This window comes from Ixodes scapularis, unplaced genomic scaffold (genome assembly GCF_016920785.2).
Source record: "Ixodes scapularis isolate PalLabHiFi unplaced genomic scaffold, ASM1692078v2 PGA_scaffold5__190_contigs__length_132052651, whole genome shotgun sequence".
NCBI lineage: Eukaryota > Metazoa > Arthropoda > Arachnida > Ixodida > Ixodidae > Ixodes > Ixodes scapularis.
In genome coordinates, this window is record NW_024609880.1 from 110393459 (window position 1) to 110419311 (window position 25853).

At 44.7% G+C, this 25853-nt stretch overlaps 2 protein-coding genes across 9 annotated transcripts in view; one reads left to right on the forward strand and one right to left on the reverse strand.

The window, feature by feature from the left end:
• Positions 1–7190, forward strand: part of LOC8029785 (anillin) — a 33138-nt gene extending 25948 nt beyond the window's left edge. For 4 of the 6 annotated variants that reach the window (XM_029971471.4, XM_029971463.4, XM_040502479.2 and 1 more), the window contains 7 exons: positions 1589–1639; positions 1703–1766; positions 2349–2461; positions 3181–3267; positions 4110–4217; positions 5923–6095; positions 6663–7190. In XM_029971471.4, coding sequence (XP_029827331.3) covers positions 1589–1639; positions 1703–1766; positions 2349–2461; positions 3181–3267; positions 4110–4217; positions 5923–6095; positions 6663–6792 — 726 coding nt within the window. In that variant the 3' untranslated portion in view covers positions 6793–7190. Of the gene's footprint in view, positions 1–1588; positions 1767–2348; positions 2462–3180; positions 3268–4109; positions 4218–5922; positions 6096–6662 lie in introns of all 6 variants that reach the window. The other 2 variants (XM_042294116.1, XM_042294117.1) reach the window with 1 other exon arrangement.
• A 3598-nt stretch (positions 7191–10788) lies between these two features.
• LOC8029784 (UDP-glucose:glycoprotein glucosyltransferase 1) overlaps positions 10789–25853 on the reverse strand; it is a 74983-nt gene continuing 59918 nt past the window's right edge. For 2 of the 3 annotated variants that reach the window (XM_042294118.1, XM_029971456.4), the window contains 11 exons: positions 25273–25332; positions 22632–22733; positions 20785–20869; positions 19826–19935; positions 17753–17825; positions 17231–17334; positions 16449–16505; positions 15857–15971; positions 13849–13965; positions 13079–13250; positions 10789–10983 (listed from right to left, as the gene is read on the reverse strand). In XM_042294118.1, coding sequence (XP_042150052.1) covers positions 10952–10983; positions 13079–13250; positions 13849–13965; positions 15857–15971; positions 16449–16505; positions 17231–17334; positions 17753–17825; positions 19826–19935; positions 20785–20869; positions 22632–22733; positions 25273–25332 — 1027 coding nt within the window. In that variant the 3' untranslated portion in view covers positions 10789–10951. The remainder of the gene's footprint in view (positions 10984–13078; positions 13251–13848; positions 13966–15856; positions 15972–16448; positions 16506–17230; positions 17335–17752; positions 17826–19825; positions 19936–20784; positions 20870–22631; positions 22734–25272; positions 25333–25853) is intronic. The other variant, XM_042294119.1, reaches the window with a different exon arrangement.

The following is a 25853-nucleotide window of genomic DNA, read 5'->3' on the forward strand; positions in this document are numbered from 1 at the left end:
AAACCCCTGCATTTGTTCTTGATTAATCGCTTCAATTGTTAATTTACTCTGTGGAGGTTGTCGAGACTGGTTATAATTAAGTCAACGGGAATCTGAAATCACTTCGCTATATCCGCTTGTTCGTTAAATCTGGACTTCAACAAAGTAACACGAAAAAAAAAAAAAGGCAGCACTGGTTGTCACGGGCACATGTTTATAGTGCCTGCAAAAGGCTGCCAAGGCTTCCCTGCACGTGCTCTCTGCTAGATCAGAGTCTCTTCTCGCCTACTGCAAGAAGCTCCGATCGAAAGAAACTCCTGCGAGCTACGTACAAACCCCGTCCAGAGAACTATCAATAGCTGCGACGGCCGCCGCGGAGGACGTGGTGGTGGACGGCATTCTTTTTTCATCCATACGCACTTCATCGAGGATGGCGGCCTGCTTTTGTTTCAAGGAGATTGCCTTCGTTTGCCCCGTCAAGGTGCCGGTGGTGCCAACACTCGACATTGTTGAGTCCCGGCACCGTTGAGTCGCCAAATCGGTGCTTGTGCAATGCTAGACTTTCACGCAGAGAGCGACCACATTGACCTGCAAAGCCGACACGTAACACGAAGCAAACAAAGCCCGCACAGCACAGAGTTCACACTCAAGTTTGCGTTTCGTCTGTGTAGAGAGCCTAGATTTAAAAAGGGGGGGGGGGGGGGGGAAACTGCTCAATCGGAGTCACATAGTTTGTGGGCAGCGTTTGCAAAACGAGCTGCTGACCACGAGACAATCAAATGCAGGCGCATTTGAGCTCGTCTGCCCAAGAGGCATCTGCCATCAAATTTCTTCCTCTCCCAAATCTAAGTTCTTTCCATTGTCTCCGTAGGTATGTTGTGGGTACATTGTAGCTAACGCTCTGATCGCCCCTATCGGCACGTTAAGACGGCTTCTCCAGGTGCGATCCGGAAAAGCCGCTTCCCAGGTAAGGAGCAGGGAGCAGACGACGATGCAAAGGCTGCCGCTTGCAGCCTTTGTAGCACGTCTGTGGCTCGTTTGGGGTGGCTGCTCGGTCGTGGCAACGAAGTGCAGCGGTCTACAACTCAATAAACTTTCAAAATTTGATTTTTTTTGATCATCAGAAAATTTGTCTTCTATATCTGTGGGAGCCGCTTGATTTCCTTAGCTAAAACCAAACACAAACACATTGAAAATGTGCAAACGGGAATGGGAAACTGTGATTGCTTTGCTATAGCCTCTATTTCGTTATAAACAATTTCGGTATAAACGGTCATGATGGTACAACCATTAGTTTTTGGTCTGATCTGTCACTCAACATTTGCACTGCTGTTACTCAGTTGAGGCTAGTGAAATGGCTTGTGGGATTGCTGAATATGCTTATAGCTTTCCACATCTTTTCACGAGGCGGTGCATTTTCGTGGTGCTGTGTGGCACGATGGACGACATCTAGAATTCCTCGCATCCTTCCATTACCAACCTTACAAACTCCTTTAAAAGACATCAAAGGACCTGCAAAGTGTCATTTAAGAGCTGCTAATCTAAACTTCTATTAGTACTTTGTTATGTTTCTGTTTTGTCATGCAAGTTCCTTTTTTTGTCTTTACAGAAAACAACGAAGGGAGTCATCCCTCACGATAAGAAGTACCACATCAAGAAGGTGAGTTCTTGCTCGCAAGGGCCAGCAAAAGCTGCCCAAACATACTTCTTTGTATGGTTTCAGGAAAGTCTGAGGATCAAGCTGTCTTCTAAGGGAAAAAAAACCGACAGTGTCTTCCTATCTCCTGGTGAGTGTGCACAAACCATACAATCCCTTCTGCTTTTCTTTCTTTAAATGGCCAACATAATGATACAATTAGGATTTTTTTGCCGACTCATTTTTGGATCTAGCATCAGTACGGTAGATTCTCACTATAGTAAAAACTGACTTTGTAAAGTGCACTTGTAATACCTCGACAGCTTTTGAAGGACTGACAGTGGTGGTGATCATTAATATGAAAGGATTTATGGTTCCTCCAGTGACCTTTTCCCATTTTATGTTGTGCACTTTTATCTCTTTAGTTCAAGTAGTCTAATGTTCTATATGAAATGTAAAAATAGCTAGTACTTGATTATCGGCAATCAAGACTCTGTCAGCAAAAACCATACAGCATTTGTGGCCTTGCTCTTTGGAAAATTGTTTCATGGTTTTATGACATATAAATTTTATGCTGTCACTGAGGCGTCGATCAAACCTATCCTATTTCTCTCTGTCGCTACAGAATCAGAAATGTTAATTGATCCTCTTCTCGTGTAGTCTGATCAAATTGTTTGAATGTGCCAAAATAAGATTTTCTTTTCTTACTGGATATTTTCATCCCTACTTCCAGTCGTCTCTAGTCCCGGTGGGCCCGACGCTGTCCGCACGTCCAGCTTCCAGAAGCTGGGGTCATTCGTCCTCAACTCTCTGACGTGCGGCCAGAAAGTCTTCGCACTCTCTAAGGTATTTGTCGCCAAGCCCTTCGAGGCTCCAGCCAGCACCTCCTACATAACAAGAGTCGCAGCCATGGTGAAAGATCTATATAGGTGTGGACACCGCGTGCGTCGCAGCTGTCATATAAAATCTCCTCTTCACCTTGGTTGCAAATGACGCCACCAGATGGCTCCTTGGTATGCGCTACACGTGTTGCTTAGACACTGCTTCGTCATTGATCCAATGGCGGCAATAAATTTTATGAAGGCGTTGAAGCGGAAATATCTGACACAATGTTTAAGCCAGCGTTAGTAAAGGTCGGAGCAGGCACTCCGAGCAGGAAGAGCGCGTGCTCGGTTGCCATGGGAACGAGAGTTCTTAATGTGGTTTTGTCAGATTTTTTTTCTTAGTTACACCATCTGGACTGAAGAAACGCTGTCAGCGCACGCCTATAAGACTTCGAAGTTAATTGCGTCTCGGCGGTCGCCATGCTGCACGTCTTCATCTGTATATATAATATCTTGCGCTGGGTAGTCACAGCCAAACGCCGACACAACACTCAAGTCCGGTCTGCCATGTGCTGGCCTCGAATGGTGGCAAGGGAAATCAGATCAAATCTTTATTTACTTCACAAAGATGTCTAGCATCATGGCCCTTTTACCTTTGAGGTGTTGCTTCAGCGGAGCTGCTTTCGCTTTGTATCTTGTCGCCGTCGTGGGACGTCATCTGGGAGTCCTTGGTTCATGCAGGTGCCAAACTCCTTCCACCTGGAAGACAAAGTGGCGGTGAAGATTCAACTCCATGCGGAGCACAATGTTGAGCATCATGGATTTCTGGTCAGTGTTCCTTCGTCTTGTCGACGCTGGCGTGTCGCGCATTTTTTTCTTTATAGGCCCGACCACGCACAAGGTCATGTAACACCCATGGCGGAAGTGCTCGTGGTTGAACGCCAACCACGCTCAAGGTCACGTAATGCCCGTGGCTGAAGCAATGGTAGCTGAAGCGTAAGCTCCAGTCATGTGAGCGCCGATTGTGAAAGCGCCGGTAGCTGAAGCTGACGTGTCCCGACGTCTTTGACAACTTCATTGAGGTTGTTCCAGACGTCTTCTTAGATGTCTTCCTCTAGGACGTCGTCCTCGATATGTCTACAGCATATTGCCATTTCATCACCGTACCATTTCCTTTCCTAATTGTTTTCACTGTGTTCCTCCAAAGCTACTGCATTTCATCGCATTCAATCAATTGAACAAACCTGCAACAATTTTTTTATTTGGGTGGTTTTTTACTTTTCTTGAAACATGAAGCTCTAAAAAAAAGTACAGGACAAGAAAACTAAAAACAGCATCAACACGATTTGGACTTTTTTCTTTTTAACTGTGTCCTTTTTTAACATTTTACCGGAGTCCTGGGTTTTAAAGGACACATGCAAAGGAAAAAAACATTTTTCTAAACAGCTTAGATGGACTGTGTCCTTTGCATGTGTCCTTTAAGATGTTTTATTATGCCTGATTTGGTGCACTAACATATTTTGCTCTTTCTTGATTGGGATGCCCACTGACATGGCTAAACAGTACTGCCTGCAGTAGAGACACATAGTGATGTGGCGTGCAAATATGCATACTAGATATATTAAAGCTATAGGAATTAATGTTCTCTATCCTTGGTCTCCTCTAAACAGACCCTGTTTGAGGAAGTTGGAGGTTATGGGGCATGGACGAGGCTCTGGTGCGTCTTGAAAGGAAGCCACATTCTCTGCTGGAGGTACCCCGACGAGGAGACTACAAAGGTGGGCCTGCTTTTATTTGTAGCCTTTTTAGACCTGGCACAGAATATGGACTCGATGTCCAGCAATGTAGCAAGCCTCGTGTCCTAGCCCACTTTTGAATTGGTGTTCGTTGAGCGAGGCTACATACATCGGAACCTTTCAGGGTACTATCATCTTTGTTCTAGACTCTTCTAGGCGTTATACAGTAAACTTTCGTTAATTCGACCTCGACGGGACCTTGAAGTTTGGTCGAATTATCCGAATGATCGAATTAAAAAAAGGACAGAAAAACTGTTAAAATTAAACTTCCTTTTATTGGCCAAAGTACTCGCGGATAGTCTGCTGCCGTCTGCGCTTAAAACCTCCGAAAGCAGTCTTCGGAGAGCAGCGTAACTAAACATCACGTCCCCAAAAATCAAGCACGAAAAAAAAAAGAGAAACAAAAAAAGTAAGTTTTACGAGCAGGCGACAAAAAAAAAAAAAAATTAGCAAAAAAAAAAAAGAGAGAGTTTGCGTTTTTAGACGTGCAGATGGACCGCACAAGATGCGACAGAGAGGCGCTTTGAGAGCGCTCGCTGAGAAAGCTTCGAACCGACTTACGTGCCAAACAGCCAAACCATCGGCGACAAATAAAAAAAAAAAGTTAACAAAAAAGAAAACAGGAAAAGAGAGCTTACGGAGCGCACACGATGCTGCTACAGAAACAACGCTTCAAGAGCGTGCGCTGGCTCGTGCGCGCCCGACCACGTGCTATGTTCTCCGCGTTACTCCACGCCAGATTGGTTGTGCTGGCTCGTGTCGTTTGCTACGGTCCATCTCAACGGCGTAGAGGAGCAGGCGCATATTTGCCCACGTTAGGCTTTGCAGCAAAGGGAAGAAAACCTCGCTTTTGACTGAACCTGCGAAGTCGACACGCACCATACGTTGATGGTTTTCCTGCCGTGGTGCTGAGCAATGTGAGCCTGCGCACATTCATCCGGGACGAATTACCCGATGCGGAGTCTTCCCGAGTTCGAACTATCAAACTTTTTCTCCCATAGAAATGTATGGGCCCTCGCTGGGACTTTTGAATACGATCGAATTAACCGAGGTCGAACTAACGAAAGTTTACTGTACTGCACAAAATCACTGGTCTAATATTTTAATATAATATTATATTTACATTTATTGCCTACTTCCCACTTCTCAAGTGTCCAACCAAATAACCTCGACGACCACATTCAGAGGCAACCCGAGCAAGTTTTTTTATGCAGCTTGCTAGATAACACTCGTCTGATTGTTGAGTGTACATCCAGCAGAATTTACAGTGTAGGAGGTGGAAGCGAGTAGCTGTGGCTGTGTACAGCAAGGAGATTAGAAGTACTAGGAGGGGGCACGTTGCAATATTGGTGAAGCCTAGTCATAAAAAGTTCAAACGATTTTGTGGCCAACGTGAACGTAGATGTCTCTGGCAATTGGTGCGCGTGACATTTCACGTGCGAGATGGATGGTTGATTGTAGAAGGACTCCTTGCAGGCTTGCGCGCGCTCCGTCCGGTAGGCTTTATCAGATCGAAAGCTAGACGAAGGCTAGCTACGGTCACGTGATGTGGTCTCGTCGGCCTGATAAGTGAGGAGAGTAAGGAGAAAAATGAGAAAGAGGCGAGGCGTCAAGGGAGCATGGCTTGTGGAGGCTACGCGGCTGGCGTCATGCCCTCTGCTACCCTTCTATCCTCCTTGGTGCGCAGGCACCCTTGGACTCCATCGACCTGCGGCAGTGCATCAGTGCCGCTCCGGAACGACTCTCCATCGTGGAGTGCGCTCGCCCACACACCTTCAAGCTGGTGGTGGTGCAAGCCCTGGAGGTCTGCAAGGGTGACAGCCTCACCACCACGAGGCACTCCACTCTTGCCACCACCAAGTGAGTGTGCCGTCCAATCAAAACGAAGCTGTACGGCGTGTCCTAGGATAATTACGCACATTTTGACATTCGGCTTGTTTTGTTCGAGGACACGTGGGACGTTTTCACCTTTCTCATATCTTTGTGCTTCGGGCAACCGCCGTCTTGTCGGTTAGCCGAAGCTTAGCTTGTTCTGCTGGAGAGCAAACATATTTTTTGTTGAGACAAGTTGTGGTACCACATGCTGCTTTTTTGATTCTTCAAATGATTTAGGGATTGTTCATTCTGTCGCTGGTTTTGGCCCATGCAACGCTTACGACGACTGTTACGGTAACTCCGTGCTCGGCATCAGTGTAAGATTACAACCTTGCAAAATCGTAATGTGCAAGACGTTTAGTTAATGGTTCCGTCACGTGAGTGCAGACATTTCAGAAGTGGTGAAAAGCCTGAAGCAAAATTTTGGTAGATCCATTCGGCGTTGTATTGCTCTCGTTATGTGGCATTCAGCATTGAAATAAACTGAAGCCCATCGTGTATAGTCCTTCTGTGCTGTCTTCTGACGTCTCTCCCGTTGTCGTCCGTACCCAGGCACCTGTTCTCGGCCGACAGCAAGGAGGAGCTGCAAGAGTGGTGTGCCAAGTTCAGCGCTGCGCTCACCTGCATCCGCAGGTGGAACCCAAAGGCCTACAAGGCCATGGACATTGGGCAGCTCCTCTGATGCAACATTTTCCCAGTTGTCCGATCTTACCGACCTCAATTGTATACAAAAAAATGTTTGTGAGGTGGTCTTCAACGAAGGTCCTTGCACGATGAAGTTTTCCAACATTTTTTTTCCTTCCCAATGCACCCCCTTTTTGGTTTGTGGAGTGTCTACAAGTGTGTGTATGCAGATTTTATGCATTCTTATTTTTCGGAAGATTTTTCTTGTCTACATGTGTGTATACAGGTTTTATGTAATTTTATTTTGCAATAGAGATTTCTATACATATAATTTAGAATAATCTTTTTATAAATAGTGCTTTTACTATTTTGTATAGACGTGCAAGTCAGGTTTGGCTGCATCTCCCGCATTTTTCTGCTGGACCCTAGGAATAAAGCTTCTGCTGTATACAGGCATGGGGTTTCCTCTCACTTTCTGCAACATTCGTTTGTAGTATTTACAAGAAAGATAGAACTAATAAACAGCACACGTTTCTCGACCTGTATTGATGCTGGAAATGGCAAAATTATAAGACACAACAGACCAATGCAGATTTTAGCAAAGTTTTAACAAAAAAAAAATTGATGCTGGGTTTACAAACATAACAAGGACATTTTCCAGATCAGCAGAAAAAAAAAATCTGTTGAAAAATTAGCAAAAATTAAAATGTCAAAATAAAAAATACTCTCAGTATCATTGCGGTTTATGCTGCTCTCCATGCTCCACACGTGTGACCTTGGAACGTTTGCTGTAGAATATGGGAGCCAGAGTTCTCCTTGTTCCGGTTTCCTGGCACTTAGTTTCCTCTTGCCTGAGGTGTGGAAAATGGAGTTGTAATTTTGCCGCTGCCTAGACCACTTCAAGTGTGTGTCAACATGCATTTCCCGACTTGTGTAAAGCACAACCATCGTTTCGAGGCTGGGCGCTTGTCCCTGACTCGTCGTGTGCAGTCAACAAGGCAGCCGCAGGAAAAGAAACTCTAAAAGCAGTCCGCTTGCAAATTCTCAGGAGAGAGCTTGTACACTCGAATCTCGTTAATTCAAACTCTAGGGGAACCGAAAGTTTGTTCGAATAAAGCAAAGACTGAAATGACGGGAGTTTCCTCCCATAGAAACGCATACATGGGTTGCACAGACGTCACATTGCATACTTTTGACCATGTAAGAGGGGGACAGGGAAGCTGCTTTTGTAAGAATTTTGAGTGACGGTTTCATCTTCTATAATTTTCTGGGAGGACAATAGCGACGCCTGTGCAAATCTGGGAGGCACAAAAGAGGGTCCTGATAAGAGGGAAGCTCCTTGCCCTCTTCTTTGTTGGTCATTGGAGTGCTCTTTGAATGACGTCACGTGCAACCCATGTATAGTATGGGATGTATGTTAGTTTGAATTAATGAGTCGGTAAGTGCATTTTTCCTACCAACGACGCAAAACGCTTGGCAGACGAAGCGCTCTCCAACTGCACAGAGGCACTGCACAAGCAAGGAGCCGGTACGAGGTCGGCGTTGAACCAAGCTGCGGGTGATGCCATTCCTTTTAGTTGGTTGATACTTGCGGGGAACATTACATAGGCTTTTTCTGCAGTCGGATGCAATCAAAGCAGAGATAGTAAAGATGATTTTAGCTATCCTGCCGAATTCAGAGTACCACTTACGTTGGTGCCCGGAAGCTCAATTTCTACCACACACTAACTTTGATGATAGCCTCTCTATTTTAGCGAAAGTCAAATTAAAACTAATTCCGGTTTGGCGTCAATTGTGCGACGCCTCGCACATCGACAGCTTTGGTTCGTAATAACAGATTCTAAAGTGTTTGCTTTGTTTCTACGGGCATTCACAAAAAAATTGGATGTTTACAATTCTTTGAAAGGCTGAATTAGAGGGCAGCTCTTAAAGGGAAACTCCGCTTCATTATCGGTTGTTAGTAAACACTGCGACTCTCTTTAGTGTCATCTAGAGAGACCGAATGTCAAATATTATAACGTAATACCGCCTAAAAGATCACTAAACCGGCCGACAAAAACTGAGACGCGCGAAGTCACCAAAATCCGCTAATTTAGCGGGCGACGTGCGGCGCAGCCAACTTTGTATTTCCGTTGTGGCTGACGTCTGTTGCATACGCAGTTTTTTTCTTGGTATTTTCTTTTCCAGGGAGAGCTTACCGGGCGGCGCTACGGACGCGCTCCACGTTTGAGCAAGCAAAGAGGCGAGCCTACTACAATAGAGATCAGTAAGCGAGACAGACAAAAAAAAAAAAAAAAATGAACGAAAACAAGAGAAACAAAAAGAGGAAGAGAGAATTGTACGGGATGAGTTTCGCTGACACACCTGCCAACCGGTGCCAACCGACTAGCCGCTTGGGTTGCCGCCTACATAGCCTGCTTCGTTGCTGCTTGCGTTGCCTGTTCGCCGCCGCGGCTAGGCCCGCCCTCCCTCCTCCCTCCTCGCCCTTCCCCTCGCGTCCGCGTCTTTCTTGGGTTACCGCTGGTAGATCACGTGACACATTGTATTCCACGTGGGTGCGTATGCAACTGACGTTGAGAGTACAATGTTGCCCGGCTGTGCCGAAGTTTCAGTTTCGGTTTGCGATTGTGGTAAATAACAAGATCGCACGAAAAATATTTTACTTTTAATGAGACAAACGGTCTAGGATTGTTTTGAAGTACTTTTTACGTTTATATCACCCACTATCTCAAAATTTCCGAAATCAAGCGGAGTTGCCCTTTAAGGAGGAGAAGGGGGGGTATGCTTCTCCAGGAAAATTTGCCCACTAAATGTGAGGGGAGCTGTAGAGGATACTACAGCTCCCTTCGCATTTGGTGGGCAAATTTTCCTAAATTTTGTGGCAAAAAATTGCCCGCTAAATTTAGTAGAGAAATTTTTACGCTAAATTAAGCAGCAGTTACAGCTAAATGAAGGGGGAATTGTTACTGCTATATTTAGCTAATTTTCCTGCCAAATTTAGCAAAAAATTCTCCATTAAGTTTAGCGGTGAAATTTTCCAGCTAAATTTAGCGATGAAATTTTTCTGCTAAATTCAGCGGGGAAATTTTCCCACTAAATTTAGTGGGAAAATTTTCCCATAATGCAACATGCGCTGCAATGACGACGCTCAAGCCGGGAGCGGTAGTGCAGCAACTGTCCATTTTAACGGAACCTCCAAAGCTTCCAATTAGAAACAGTCTCTCTTTAAAACTCGTTTCAAGCACAGAGGTAGCTCAGTCAAGGGAAACAGTTGCATTCTTCAGATAGTACACTAAATGCAGGCAGAAAATTTAGGCAATCTTCTCTTCGAGCTAGACAATAGGATGGTGAGGAAAGTGCCATGTTAACTTTACTTGACAGCTCTCAATGTTTTTTCAAAAAACGTTTTTGCTCTTTTAGTGTAGCCTGTAAATGTGTTCTTGTAGAACTCTATATTATCCATCAGAAGTTTATTTACTTTCAAGATTAATAAAAATATGTACCATAAATAAAGCCACTGCATCTGGTGTCACCGTTGTATGCACAAAGGGATTGTTGCTGCGCTAAGGGATTGTTGCTGCTAGTCTTAAGCACTCAAAGGCAAAGCAAAACTTTGTGACATTCATGTGCACATTCCAACGGGACATTTCTAGAATGCGTCAATAGGTTTTTACCTGACGGTCACTTTACCGTTGCACTTATACCCGTTTTCACCTCAAGAAAATAGTAAGTTTTGCGCATTGTTCATACGCCGCGCGAAATAGTTCTCGCCAGATTTGGTTGTCAAAGGTACAGGCAATGCTTTTGGCGTTTGAAACGTGTACTCCTTGATAAGATAACGTGTATCCACTCTAAATTGCTAATAAATATATCTTAAATCTCCACCGAAAGGTGAAAAGTAGTAATCATCCGCGAGAAGCCGGACTTTTTTTCCTATGGTTCTTGAGGTGAAAACAGGTACAGACACTGTGTCAACATAGAGGGCAAACATTGTTTGGGAGGTTGGTAAGGAAGGACATCGAAGCACTTTATGACACTGTCGTTGACAAGGCTGTCCAGTTCTGTGGGATGGTTTATTCTCTTTTTTTTATTAAAAGGTCACTCCGAGCACAAATTGATGTTTGTGCTTTAGCACCCAAACATTTGTGAAAAGGTGCGTGATAACTTTACATAAGAAACAAAATCAACCACTGTACAAAAACAAAGTTGAGCATTAATCATAACTCCGTATGGATGTCGTGTGGCGTTCCTGAAAAGAAAAAAAAAAAGGATGTGTTCGCTTTATTATAGCGCAAAGCAGATCAGAGTTGATTACAACAAGCCATCCCATAGTGTTTAACGAGGTTAAAGAAACCATAGAAGGATACCGGGTTTGAACTATTTACTCGCACAATGAACGCACTCGCGTAATGAACGCACCCCCCAAGTCGGCTCACAAAATTTCGACTTTTTTTTTCACCCGCGTAATAAACGCACCCCCAACTCCGACGTCAAAATTTTGACCCCCTCCCCCCACGCGCGCGAAATGAACGCACTTTTTTATCCTGGTGCAGCGAGGTCGCGAATGCATGGGCAGCATGGGCGAACAAAACGCCTTGCAAAAGGCGTTAAAAAAATTAAAAAAGAGCCAACCGAAGCAAAAAAAAAAGAAACATGGAGAGCTTTTTTTTTTTTTTTTTTGCACAGCACAGTCTGGACTTCGGGGTCGCGTGCCGCGCGCAAGGAGGTAAGAGAAGCGGAGAAACCCTCTAAGAAAACGAAACAGCTTGCGAAAGGAGGCAAAAAGAAAAAAAAATAACCACCGAACTAAGAAAAAAAACAAACAAAGCATTTTTTCTTTTTTTTTTTTTTTGCACAGCGCCGTCTGGACTTTGGAGTCGCGCGCCACGCGCAAGGAGGTAAGAAAGAGAAGCGGAGAAGCCCTCTAAGCAAACGAAACAGCTTGCAAAAGGCGGCAAAAGGAAAAAAAAAAAACAACATTCATATTAAAAATAGCGCAAAAGAGACGGGACAAAAAGACGAAGAAGCACACAGGACCAACGCTAACTGGCAACTAAACTTTATTGAAAGCTTCCAACTTTGCTATCGCCATGCACGTGCTTAGTCTCGTTCAACAGACAGGGCGTACCGCCAAATCCGCACAATCATACCGCCCACCGCCCGTTCCAAAAAGTCAGCAAAACAGCTACATCACCCCGCCGCACAATCCGAACGAGAAAAGAATAGGGCGGTATGATTGTGCGGATTTGGCGGTACGCCCTGTCTGTTGAACGAGACTAAGCACGTGCATGGCGATAGCAAAGTTGGAAGCTTTCAATAAAGTTTAGTTGCCAGTTAGCGTTTGTCCTGTGTGCTTCTTCGTCTTTTTGTCCCGTCTCTTTTGCGCTATTTTTAATATGAATGTCCACTACCAACTTGCCCAGCAGACCAAGCTTTTACAAAAAAACAACCCACGGAACTAAAAAAAAAAAAAAAAAAAAAAAAAAAAGCTTTTCTTTTTTTTTTTTTTTGCACAGCGCAGTTTGGTTACGGAGGTGGGGGGGGGGGGGTCGCGAGTCGGGCGCCGCGCGCAAGGAGATAAGGAAGATAAGCGGAAAAGCACTCGCCTAAGCAAACCAAACAGCTTGCGAAAAATAGGCGGCAAACAAAAAAAAAAAAAAAAATTAAAGGAACTGAAAAAAAAACAAGGAGCTTTTTTTTTTCTTTTTTTGCACAGCCCAGTTTGGCTACGGGACGCGCGCAAAGAGATAAGAAGTTGCGTTGATTTTTCGTGATAAAAAGTCCGTTCATTATGCGAGTAAATACGGACGAAAAAATTTTACTTCGCGTAATGAACGCCCCCCCTAACTTTGCATCAATTTTTCGGGAAAAAAAGTGCGTTCATTCTGCGAGTAAATACGGTATTGCTTAGTGAGGCACAATGCTGCTAAGCACATAAGGAAAGGGTACCAAAAATTATTATTTTTGCCGCAAAATTTTAAAAATAAGCGCGGATTGTTTCTTTCTTTATTACATTTGAAAAACGTTTCGAGCTGGCAGATAATCTGGCTGCTCATTCCACCAATGTTCCTTACAGTCTTGCATCTGCACTGGCAACACTATAGCACAATGCACTAAAACAAAAATATATTCCTGCCCTGGTTTCTCTATATACTTCAGAATTCATTGAAGTCAAAATACAGCAAAAGGCTGGAAAATAATTTTGTGGTTCCAAAACGAAAGCAATTGCCAAGAAACAATGACCAAGAACTGAAAAGATTTCGTAGATGTGATCGTGCAATGTCCAGGCCCTCCAACCGACATCGGCCATTGTGGGGACGCCAAAGAAATGGCGGCAGGCTCACCGTCGTCGGGCTTGACTTCGGCCGGCCTGGCGCCTTCGGTGAGCGTCGCCTTGGCAGCTCCCTTCTCGTAACGCTCGATGAACTGCTTCAGCTCCTCGTCATAGTCCTTCCACTCGCTGATGATGCGCGCCGCGCTCACCAGCTTGGGCTCCTTGGTCTTGGGGTTGTTGCACTGTTGGGCAGAGCAGCGTGCCGCCACTTTCGGTCAGACAATCGACCTCTGCGTTAAGAGCTACAGTCACCGACAGAATGAGAAGGGCTTGTCTTTTCAACGCCCGCACGTGCTCTACGTCTTCTGCCACGCTTTTACTAAGGGCGCATGCTGGAGGTGGACGAGATGCTGGAGTGTTGTCAAAGTTGCCCCGTCTCACACCGAAGGCACGATAACTGAAGCTCCCCCCTGCCCTTCTCGCCCTTTCGGTGACTTTGGCCGAGTTGCTAACACGTGATGTGCATGAGTGCAGATGACACTGCGAAACACTGTAAACTAAAACTTTTCCTTTAAAGTAAAATCACATTACAGGAGAAAAGAAGGTGAGAAACAGCCGAAAAATGCATCGAAAGTAACACGAACCTACCAGCAATTGTCAAAATCCATATTAACAGGTTAAAGGCTGGTTCGCTCACTCACGACTGCTTGCGACCGCTGCTCTTGGTGCATCATTCTTTCTTTTTTTGGCTCAGAAAGCATTTGAAATTGTAAGCAGTCGCAAGTGTGTAAACTAGCCTTAAGGGTAATGCATGCAGGACAGTGTGCGCAGTGGACCCACGAGGTCGATTGTCTTGGCCTGCTTTTTGGAGTCATCGTCGCACCACGTCTCGCACCAGAGCCACTCCTGAGGCAGCGACTTGATGGCCACCTGGTGGATCATGTTGTTCGGCAGGTCCTGTGAGGCAACAAGAATGCACGCTGACGTTGCCTTTCAGGAATTACTGGAAATCTACAGGTCAATGCACCGAGCAAACAAACGAGACAGATACTAAAAATGTGAGCAATGTGGTCAGGTAAAATGATGCTTAAACTGCAAGATTACATTTTTCTGAGCCTGCTAGTTTTCTACACATAGCCCGTGTCACTGTCTCCTCTTTGATCGATTTGAAATAGCTAAAAATACCAGCGGGCATTCCTTTAGGACAGGCCAGACACCTGATACATTGCCCCACGATAAACAAGCTCGTAAAGCTAGTACTAACCTTACGATGCGGATACACTTCCTTATAAGGTTCTTAGAAAATCAGAAATTGTTACATGCCTTCCCTATAATGCAAATATACTTCCCATCTTGTGCACTCCAAAAGCATCCCGATTCTCTACACTAGACTAACTTTACAACTAAGGTTTTCCCTGATAATTTCAGATGAATTTCCCTGACCACTCTAGAGGCGGTTTAATATACAAGACCATTATAACACAAGGCACTGAGCATTGAGCACTGTTATGGTGGCTAGAAGGGGAGGTGGGAGCTTCACGGCGGGCAGCGAACGGCAGGACGTGTATCAGTTATTCATACTAGCGGGCGGTTGCCCGGCAAGCCGACCGATCTAAGTGTCGAAAGCAGCACCGCCGCTGCTAGCATGATCCGCCGCTACACTCCGTAGCGGCCAATGCTGCCACCTCGGGGAGGTGGGAGCTTCACGGCGGGCAGCGAACGGCGGGGCGTGTATCAGTTATTCATACTAGCGGGCGGTTGCCCGGCAAGCCGACCGATCTAAGTGTCGAAAGCAGCGCCGCCCCTGCTAGCATGATCCGCCGCTACACTCCGCAGCGGCCAATGCTGCCACCTCGGGGAGGTGGGAGCTTCACGGCGGGCAGCGAACGGCGGGGCGTGTATCAGTTATTCAAGCTAGCGGGCGGTTGCCCGGCAAGCCGACCGACCTAACTGTCGACAGCAGCGCCGCCGCTGCTAGCATGATCCGTCGCTACACTCCGCAGCGGCCAATGCTGCCACCTCCCCTTCTAGCCACCATAGCACTGTGAGAATCATTTTGCACGGGCTTAATCCAACTTCCGTATTCCGAAATATCCGGGTTTGTCCAATCCGGATTAAACAATCACTTTCTTTCTGCCGACATCGTCATTGAAGAGGCCACTTCCGGAAACACGATGAAAACACGACGTTCAACCACGCACATCAATAACCGAATGGCAACATGGCCGCCAGATGCACACTTTCGGATACTTTTGGCTTAAGGCTTTTATTGGACTGGGGTCTGCGGCTTTTCCATTTGTTAGGTACTAAATCTGGTATCTCTAACTGGATCTAGCCTAGTGTCATGCTCTCAATCATATCCAATCCAGTCCAATGCTTGGACTGGATTTGTCGGCCATTCCCTTTGCATCGGGCAGCACACTCTACATCAAGTGAGCAGAGCCCGTGCTCCGCTCCAAGCAGAATTGATTGCCTATTTTTCTGCCCCCAAGTCCTCAAGTCTTTGCTCAGGGCACTCGATGGCGTTTCCGGCTCATTTTTCCTGACTGGGCTTGCCTTTCGACAATATCCCTGACAATTCCCCGATTTTTCCCGGTAACTAAAATTTCCCTGAAAATTCCCGGTTCTCCTGGTCACTTGACAACCTGACAACATACGGCTAGAGCATTGTAACATCTGCGCAAGCAAGAGGGTGCGACAGTATTTTCTGGACCTGTCAATACTTTCCGAAATCTCTTTAGACAGCACATCCCTCCGACGACTGAGGCTCCCTAATGCCAGTCACTACGAGAGAAACAACTGCATAGGAATATGAAAGCTACAACATTAAAAATGCGGGTAGCTATACCTGGTCCAGGTTGGACAAGCTGTTGGGGTCCTGGCTGAGGCCCTGGTACTGCCCCCTGAGACGATCTCCGGCCGCAATCCTCCGGAACCGCTTCAGGTCCACCACGTACAGTGCACTGGGACAATGCGCCAATAACTTGTGGCATAGGTAAGAATCGCTACAGCTACACACTCCAGAACTCTCTAGAACAACAAGAATGTGCCAATAACCTGTGATTCAGGTAAAAACAGCTACAACCACCCACTACAATGCACTCAGATAATGACAAATAAAATATGGCTTAGGTAAGAACGGCTACAACTTCCCACATAGAATGCACTGACATAATGGCAATGTGCCAATAACTTGTGGTGGTGAGAATTGCTACAATGTCTGACACACTATAAAGTGAGACGCATTTGAACTGCAAAAGTGTGAGCTCTGGACGCTATAATAGCAAACCGGTTCACCACCTGTAGCATCCATGCTATGCTCTCTCTGGGTGAACCCTCACAGAGAGTGTTCCAATTCTTGGCATAGAATAAAGCAATTGTGAAGAAATAAAATGTTCGGTTTTGGTGCTGCATGTGGCTACGTGTATGATTGCGCTCACCTGATGTGGTACCTTCGGCCTCCCAGGTGGCTAGCCCAGTAGCCCGACTTCCAGAACCTGCGGGCACAAGATAAACGCAGCAAAATACTTCAATCTGCAGCCAATTTTGCTTTTCAAGGTTCAGCGAGTTAGTTTTAGCACAAATACAACAAAAGGTTAAGGAAAACATACTGGAAATGCAAATTCCACTGGCTCTGCCAAACGATCACCAACTATATTTGATAAAAATGTTAACCATTAGCAACTCCATTAAATCCCACAAAGAAAGCTTTGTCCCTCATGCAAGATGCATAGCAATGCTGAGTGAGCAAAATCGCTTACTGAATTACGATCGTTCATTGCTTTGTCCACACGTACACAGCCCTGTGCTACACTCAAATATCACGGTAGTAATACCGTGACCAAACGGCGTAAGGTCACTCAGATGACAAGAACAGCGGAACGTCCCTTTTAGATGCCCCGCCTCCAGCAAACGTATGTTACCTTCCGTCGGGCTTGGGCTGTGCGTGCACATTCAATGCTCACAAGACACCGAAACGTTGCTGGAGGTGGGAAGCTTGCCCTCGAGGAGGAGACTCGAAGACCTCCCTGCCATTATTATCCTGTCAAAGACTACAGCCTACTCAACATCTTCTCTCTCGCTGCCCCCGACACTCCAAACAAACCATTTCTAACTATTTCAGCTATCCACTTCGGCAAGATAACTGACCTCAACGAACAAAATAATGTGTACAATGTTCCGTCGCTTTGCAGGCAAGGGCCATGCGATGCAAGGTGCGCACCTGTATCCCTCCATGTCCTGCCGGCTGTCGCAGAAGGGGGTGTAGCCGTAGGGGGCACCGCCCAGGTCAAGGTCCCGGAGCTCTTTCATGTCGGCCCGCACAACCTGAACAAAAGTGGTGACGGCGTCATGCCGATGCCACCCCCATCCAATTTCCGACATAGCAAATCATGCTTCTGGCACGTCGTACAGGATGTCTGTTGTAATAAAGTTGTGTCGACACCAAGCAGATGCCAGCGCATTGCGTTTGTCGCATGCCACGATTGGATGTATGTGGTAGTAAACTTGAGCTGATGCCGTGCCAGCAAACTGCCAACCTAGCACACTGTGTATTTGTGGATGTATATTTCAGCTAAGTTACGCCAACGTCATTCCGATAAATTGATGGAATGGAAAATGGCACACCGTCATGCATGGAGCCCGCTGGTACACTACATGGCACAGGACATATTGATGAAAAGTAGCGCAAAAACAAGAACTAAGATAAAGCAGAGACAACGCAGTCATCATCTCAGATACGGACCTGATCAGCATCAACGAAGATAATCTTCTTCACGTCGAGAGGGAACAGCACATCCAGGAAAAGGATCTTGTATCTAGGGCACGACACAAACGACAACTCATGTTACAACTCCGTGACATCACCGTGGTGACAATATCTCCATTGTATCTTTCTTCCCACCCCTCCCTCTGCTGCATAAAGTTACAAGCATAGGGATAAACTTGTGTTTGCTGCTGGTCGCTTGTTGTGTCTTTCACTTTAGCAAATTACACAAAAACATTCAATTATGCATAAACGATTCTAAGCATGCTTCCTAATGCTATATTTTTATGATAACGCAAAAAGCTGGCATGCCTTGAATAGCAAATACCATGTTCTTCCCACATAGTGTATGGGAACATACTATCACGGTCAATACGAGCTGAAACAGTTTTTCATGCTTCTTCGACGTGCCTGCCGATTTTATAAAGAGCAGTGATCCAATCTAGAAATGCAATATAAAGTTGAGGTAAACTTTCTGAAAATTGTATTTATATGCAGAAAATACCTGCAGCACCGAAGCATTATAGCAGATACAGCTTATAGCCTTTAAGAATAAAACAAAACACACAAGTGTGATAGTAATACAATATACAATAAGGGCTGTAAAAAAAAAAAATGATTGTAAAGAACAAAATTTTAAAATTAAGACCATGTTCCGAAAGAAATGTACCCACATCGTTATGCGTATGCATAGACCATTCAAAGAATGGTCTATGCGACTCAAAGGGACACTGACAGGGCATTTATGCTCACCGAGGTTTTTATTTGAACATGACCTATAAGAGCTTAACTACACAGAACACAATAGACCCTTTCCGAAATTCAGTGCCATCTGGTGGTTCGTAAAGCAGTTTAGGTTTTGCCATATCAATGGCAGAAATGAACTTGTATCGGCACCGTCACTTTCGCGAGTCAACAGCACGCGAGAAATTGTTCAGCGTGAGCTCTTTCTCGATCACTTTCAGTTCGATGGTGACCAAGAACCTGCATCAAAACAAAGCTCCAACCCACTCAGATGCCTTTAGAAAATTCTATACACCAAAGTGCTTTAAAGCCGATTGTGTGCCGCCCACAGATTGACTGAATCTGAGTTATTAGAAATAAACGCTTACGTAGCTCTTGTGTTCCATTCTTACATTCCTCGCATCATCCCCTTAGACAGCATCTTCAACGTCTTCCTTTATCAGTCACTAGAAGGCCGCCATTGGTATGGCACAGATGCTGTTCCACAGATGATGATAGTGATCAAAGTGGCCAGACTGAATTTCGGAAAGGGTCTATTCGCGGCTCGAAATTAGTTTTCTTTCCGCCCGAAAACAGCCGGTCGAGAATTGGCCGATTTGAGTCGTGCACACCGTCTTTTCCATGGTCACGTGGCGTTCAAACAGATACATACCAAATATATTCGAAGTCAAGGGTCATTCACTCAATGTTAAAAATATAAAAAACTATGAACCCCATTTTTGCGGCCTCCAAATTGATGCGACTCCGCAGCAAAATATTGATTGGCACCATATTAATACGAAAGCATTAACTGTTCCATGGAGCGAAGCCGTCAGTGTTGTCTGTAGACGTCTGCAGCAGCGAAACACCCCAATCTTTACCGAAAAGCACATACGGGGAGCGCTACGTGCTTTGCATTGTTAGCGGCACTAGTGACGCACTCCCCACTTCGCACTCTGCCGCTGCCGGACAGCTTACGCAACCGCAATCTTTACCAAGAAAGGCATGCGGGAAGCGCTATGTGCTTGTCATCTATCACGTGGCTTTGACACTTGTTTTGTGGTTTTCTTATTAAAAAAAAAGTGTCAAACCACACGATAAGAGATAAGGCACGTGCAAACAGTGATAAGGTGCGCGCTATGGTTTTCTGTCGACGGACACGGAAAAACCCGACCCACGAGTCATATACAACTTCGCTGTAAAACCCCAGACCAGCAGTTTCAGCTCATATTGTCCACGGGGGACGTATTGCAGCTAAGTATGAAAAGTTGGAGACCATGTACTGCACCAACTAAAGAAACTAATGCACAAGGCAAGCAGTCTTCTCACCCCCAGATGATCCTCTGCTTCTCCGTCTGCTGGTTGAGCCAGCGTGGCCACTTGTACTGGACGAGTTCATAGTCAAAGCCATATTCCTTGGCCATGTGGGGCAGGACATCCTGGCAGAGAACAGACACAGATGATTCAACATGCCACAGTCATTGGCAGCAATGTCCCGAGATCCTTCTAGAAGCAGTTCTTTACCCAACTATCACCAGGAGATCAGCTAGCTTCCATCTGAAGACACCTGAGGTTTTCTATGAAGTAGAGCTTATTTCATATGCTTATGCAACAATCATACTTCCGATCTTTAAAAAAAATATTTAAAGAAATAGCCTGCTATTTCTGCTTAGTCTAAACAAAAAGGGACCAGAAGACCACTAGATCTTCCCGAAATGTATTTAAGAGTCCTTTACTTTTTTGTTCAATATTCTCGCACAAGATTCATGCACCAGTACTTGCACTTGATAAAGTGGAGATTTGGGCCAGTTGGTTCACTGCAAACGAAAGACAGTGCCAAAGAAACACAGGGCTGAGTAGATAAGGTTAACAAGGTTTTTGTGGCTATATTAACTTGTCAATTTTCAATAAACTTCAGTTGAGAGTGCACCTTGTCCTGTTTCCCTTCGTCTGTGTCCCTGTGTTTTTTCGGCACTGTCACAATTCCCGTTCCCCTCTCCTCCTTGCAACGTCCCGTCGAGCTGGTGAACCGAAGCGAGGAGGAGAGAAGAGAGGCCGCTTCCCCTCATTCTCAAATTTTCCAGAAGGACAACGATGCCAAAGACTTTGCTTGAACGTGCCCTTCTTTTCCAAAAGTATGGCCATCCGTTTGAGATATCGATGTATGAGTAATGTTCTGGAGTTCGTAGCAGCCCGTTCAATGCTTCTGCGGCCTTATTTCACGAAAGCCAAACTTCGGTTCAGTATCCCTTCAAACTTCTAAGCCAGCATCCTGCTGTCAAGCTTACCTTAAACGTTGGAGACAGGTAGTTCTTCAGGAACCAGAACTTCACGGGGGTCTTTGTGTTCTTCAGCACACTCAGCATCATGATCCTAAACAGTGACAAAAACATCAATTCTGGCTGAGGTGAGGTTTTTGCCCAAACAAGAAAATGCTGTGACAATTTCCAGTAAATGAATAAATTCCATAAGGCCAACTTCATTTCCATAAAAAAAAAAAGAACATAACTTTAGACATAAACAAAAATTAGCCAAGCAGAGCTTAGTCATTAGCTTAATGCACAAAAACATTCTCTAATGAAGAAAGAAAAAAAGTAGTGAATTAAGTATAAAAAGTAGTCACGTGTGAAAAGTAGATTTGGAGTTTGAAGCGAATTCAAAGCAAATAGTTATTTTGGCTGAATATTTTGGTATCGAATATTGAATAGTTGCTGCGCCTTTCTCCACACCTTTCATTACTGTAACACCATGCTTAAACGAAAATTCAGCTGAACTCACAAAGGTTGTTACCAAATTTTAACTGCCCATTTATGAGCTCTGTTAAATGTAATCTAGCTATATTTATAGATTGTGGCCTCAGAAAGTCCAACACCTACATTGAGATGGCAAGTGAATGACAGATTTGACATAAAATTAAACCTATAAGTGAGCTCAGCCATACCTAATTGAAGGGATTTATACATCTTCTTGCTATATAAAAAACATTTCTTCAATTCTGAGTAAAAAAAAACAAGCACAAATAATGAACAGAGGATGTTAGAACTTTGCTGCCTAACATATACCTTTGCATAGTAGCCACAGTTAAATATTGAAGATTTTACTGCAATGTAAAAACCAACAATCACAATTCATTTCCTCTTCTTTTTCTTAATACACAAGGCTTGCACGTGCACTACGCCCCTTTAAAAAGCCCCTGAAAAGAAATTTTTTTTTTTTTTTTAAACAGCCTGGTTGGGATATGCGTGTCAAAAAATAAGTTGTATGCAACATTTTCTTTTTAAAGCAATATTGGCGGCGTGAGATTTATTTGAAATTCTGTGTGCAAAGCCCATGACATCACAGAATGGTCATTCACTCTTTCGACCTCAACGTGAAGGCAAAGCCGATCCACCTCTCCTCTACTCGCCCAAAATGCCCAGAGAAAACCAGTGGAAAGGAGATGACTACTGACTAAATCGCGTCTCACACCGTCAATATTGCTGTAAAACGTTTTCTTTTTGCGTAAAATTCATGTTTTGACACGCGTGTCCCTACCAATGTTAATTTTTTTTCTTTTTAGGGGTTCTTTAAAGGTGTTTTTTGCCTAAGCGCACGGCTGCACTGTGGCCAAGCAAGTTGCGAGATCACGGTGTCAGCCCTGGGGGTATTGCTTTTCCACAGTGCACCGGTGCTTGGAATGAAGCGCACTCAAGGAAGCTAACCTGCCACGATCAACACTTTGAAAGTACAAATATCACAGTTAATTTTGAAGCGAATATTAAATAGCACATTATTTAAAATTATTATTTGAAAATTAAAATATTCGTGCAGCCTTACCCTTCGCACACTAAACCTACGCATCCTAAAAAACAACAATTGTACTTTCTTAATTTTCAATGGCATCGCCAAGAATGCTATGTGCCAGACATTGCAGTTTTTTTTTTCGAGAACCCCTTTTGGCGCAGACATGCGCAAAATCTGCACAAATATAACCTTTGGAGCAGCATGTAGCAGGTTATTTGCTCTGGCACAGTTTGGCACAAATGGTGCCACAGTTCCACCATTGCTGTTTTTACTGAAGTGCTGGGGGTTAGCAATAAAATTAAACCAGTCACTTTGAGGCTCGTTTTTAAAAAGCAGGTTGAACTGGCCTCACCTGAGCAGACGCTCGTACAAATGGCCGGATGCGAGCGAGAAAATGTTGATCCTGTCTTCTTGCTCTTCGTCGTCCGTTTTCGGCCTCTCACCCACGATGGAGCTGAAGAACGAGGGTCGTGGTCACCAAACGTGAGCGGCCAAGCCACAAAACAAAAATCTAGCTACCCCACGGGCATGCAAGGTATACGTTGTCTGCTAACACCGATTGTGCCAACACCAAATAAAAACAAAGTAAAAAGTTTCCTCGCTCCTCCCGAAGACACAAGGGTGGTCCTGACTACGGGCTCACTTCCACAGTGCATGCAGACAATCACAGTGCAATTACAGACAGACTCATGATCTGACTGCCTGCATTTCCACACAAAAGGCGATAACACAAAAGTGCAGAAGCTCATTAGCCAAAGTAAGAAAGTCTCACCCATCAAAAAATCCTCTGCAAATGTGAAAAAGGCAATGCAGCGTCTTAGAACTAAGCAACCAGTTCAAAAAAAGACATTACTGAGAAGTGATAATGACTGACAGCGTGCACTGCAGCCTCATCCGAGTTCATGAGCAGAAGGAACTGGTGACACAAACGGAATGCGTTCCTCAATGAATGCATACTGAAGCAACGTTTTTTTGCGGCACGCAAAATGCAATAGAAAGGAGATTGGCAAAGCAGGACTGGCAGATGACACTGCAGTCATTAAAAAAAAACAGTTGTTAGTGAAAGAAATGACAAAATTCCCATCCCAAGAATTACGGCGGTGGTAATTTGTTACAAACTTAGTTGTTAAGAACACGAAGTGTACGACAAAACGACATGCATTTCTTGTGCGCGTTAACTATTTTTGAGAGGCCACTAAGCGGAAGTCCATTTCTTGATATTGCAAAGGTAATCCTGCAAGAGTCTGTAGCATTCTTTTTCTTAAGAGTCACTGTCTTTTACAACGAAACAAGGGACACAAAACGCACACATAAAGACTCAATAGCACATAATGTCTCAACCCTTATGCGAGCATTTGTGGCTTTGTAACACCAAAGCACAATGTTGAGTGGGCATAGGGTACACTTCATAGCTAAAATATTTAACTTACTTTTACTTCCATTCTGTAGGTTTCTTTAGTTTATCACTAGAAAGATTTTCATCTTTTCCCACTGTTCAGGATTTATCTAAGCGTACAATATCTAAAACTGGTACTATATAAATACTACCACAGTAGGCCTGCAAGAGTACAAACCCTGATATTTCATACTTCTGGTTAATTCAAACGAATTTAAAAATTTTCATTGCCCCGCTATATGTTTAATGTATTCAAAAACTGCTTAATTCGAACGGCGTTTCCGTGTAATTCATACCTTTTGTTCTCGCGGCCCCGTCGAGTGCGCTTCTTTCCGAGCACCAGTGCACTGCAGGGAAACAACACCGACGGAGCTTGCTTCCGCGGGTGTTGCTTCTCTGCAGTGCACCAGTGCACGGCGAGAAGCGTACTCAACGGGCTCAAGCATGGCACATATGAGCTGTGAAAAGGGGCACCACACGGAAATTTCCATAGCGAATTGCGCGGACGCTGTGACGTGGCGACATGGCATAGGCCTACGTCACAGCATCCGCGCAAGTTGCTATGAAAACTGTCGCGCGGTGCTCGTTTTCATCGCTCATGTGTCTGCCTAATAGTCCACCTTAGACAACTTCTTGGCCTGATGAACAAACTTATAATTTTGTTTGAGTTGTCATGTGCTGTCTAAACAGTAACACCATTTTTGAGGGATAAATAAGCTTACATCATACATTTTACAAATGTTTCATGCGTGGCATACCTGCCTATGATCAGTGGGACTTTGTTTGAAGTTTATTTGGTTTCTCACGAGCCAGGCCCGTGAGAAACCAAAGGAAATAATAAAATATCTACTTAGTATCTGTAGCTACTCACATGGCAAATAATAATTTTATCTTACATCAAATTTAGATGAATTTCTGATTATTCAGACTTCTGGTAATTCAAATGAAATTCGTGGCTTCCTGGGTTTGAATTAATGAGTCGACTGCACAACTTGAAAACCAACCAAGCTCACAAAGCGGACAAATTTTTAGTAAAAGCTAGTTTTGTTCTAACCGGGTTCAACTTTACTATGTGCGTCCTAGTGCTAGTAGTGTTATCCTGTACTAGACTTGGCAAAATCACACACAAACAAAACCAATTTAGTCCACTCATTTTTTGCCGACCGGTCTTATCTAATAGGGCATGTCAATCAGTACTGCTACTTTTATCAAGAGCACATGGCCTCGACCAGGCCCATATGAATATACGAGTAAACAAGACACAGCTAGAACTAGAAAGCATGAAAAGAAGAACAAAAGGTAACATATGCAAGGCGCTACATCGCCTAAAACCTACCAGTGGCTCTAGCGTTTGGCGTTAGTCGCAGCGAACAGCCCTTCCAGCTACTGCAACAATCCGTACCCGCAGTGGCAAAAGCTACGCAAAACGCGGAAACAGTCTACAGACCGCCGACGGGAGGAAGTCAGACCGGAGAAGTCAGGACCACCCTGTGTGCATCAGGCCCAAAGATAGATCCCAGCACCAAAGACAGACACTCGATTCCCCCAAGAGTCTACGAGAAGTACTACTAGCGAGAAGGATAGAAAGCCCGCTGACCTGTACACTGCTTTGCCTATCTGCTTCCATTCCGCTAAAATGCCACCGATTATAGGAATTCTGTTTTCGAGGCAAGAGACAAACAGGCAACCTTTAGAAGAGGCTTCTTACGGCAAGCAAATGAGTGCGCTCACGAACAGAGCCACACGCAAGTGCTTTGTTGGTAATTTCGACTGTGCGACAAGCCTGGCAGCAAACTTTGGAAACTTGCCCCGACGATAGTTTATGTGGGGAAAACCACAACTACAAGCTCATAGCTTAGAAATTAACACAATCACAAAAGCATATTAAAAAAAAAAGCTTGTGCTAGCAGTTTTTATTGCAAAATTATGTTTAAAGATGAAATAGAGGCTTTCTAGTTACGGGCAAGTGACATTCCCTCGAAGTAGGAACTTTGGGCTTTGCTGCCGAACTTTCCGAGGGTAGACACGTGGACGTCGGCAAAGCACTTGGGTTTGGCCTGCTAAGTTGTACTACAAGTGAGTTTAGAAGGAAAGCATCAGAGCAGCACAAAGCAGAAGTGGTGCACTGCAGAGAAGGTTCTCTCCCATTCAGTTCAACTAAAATTTTGCTAAAATTTC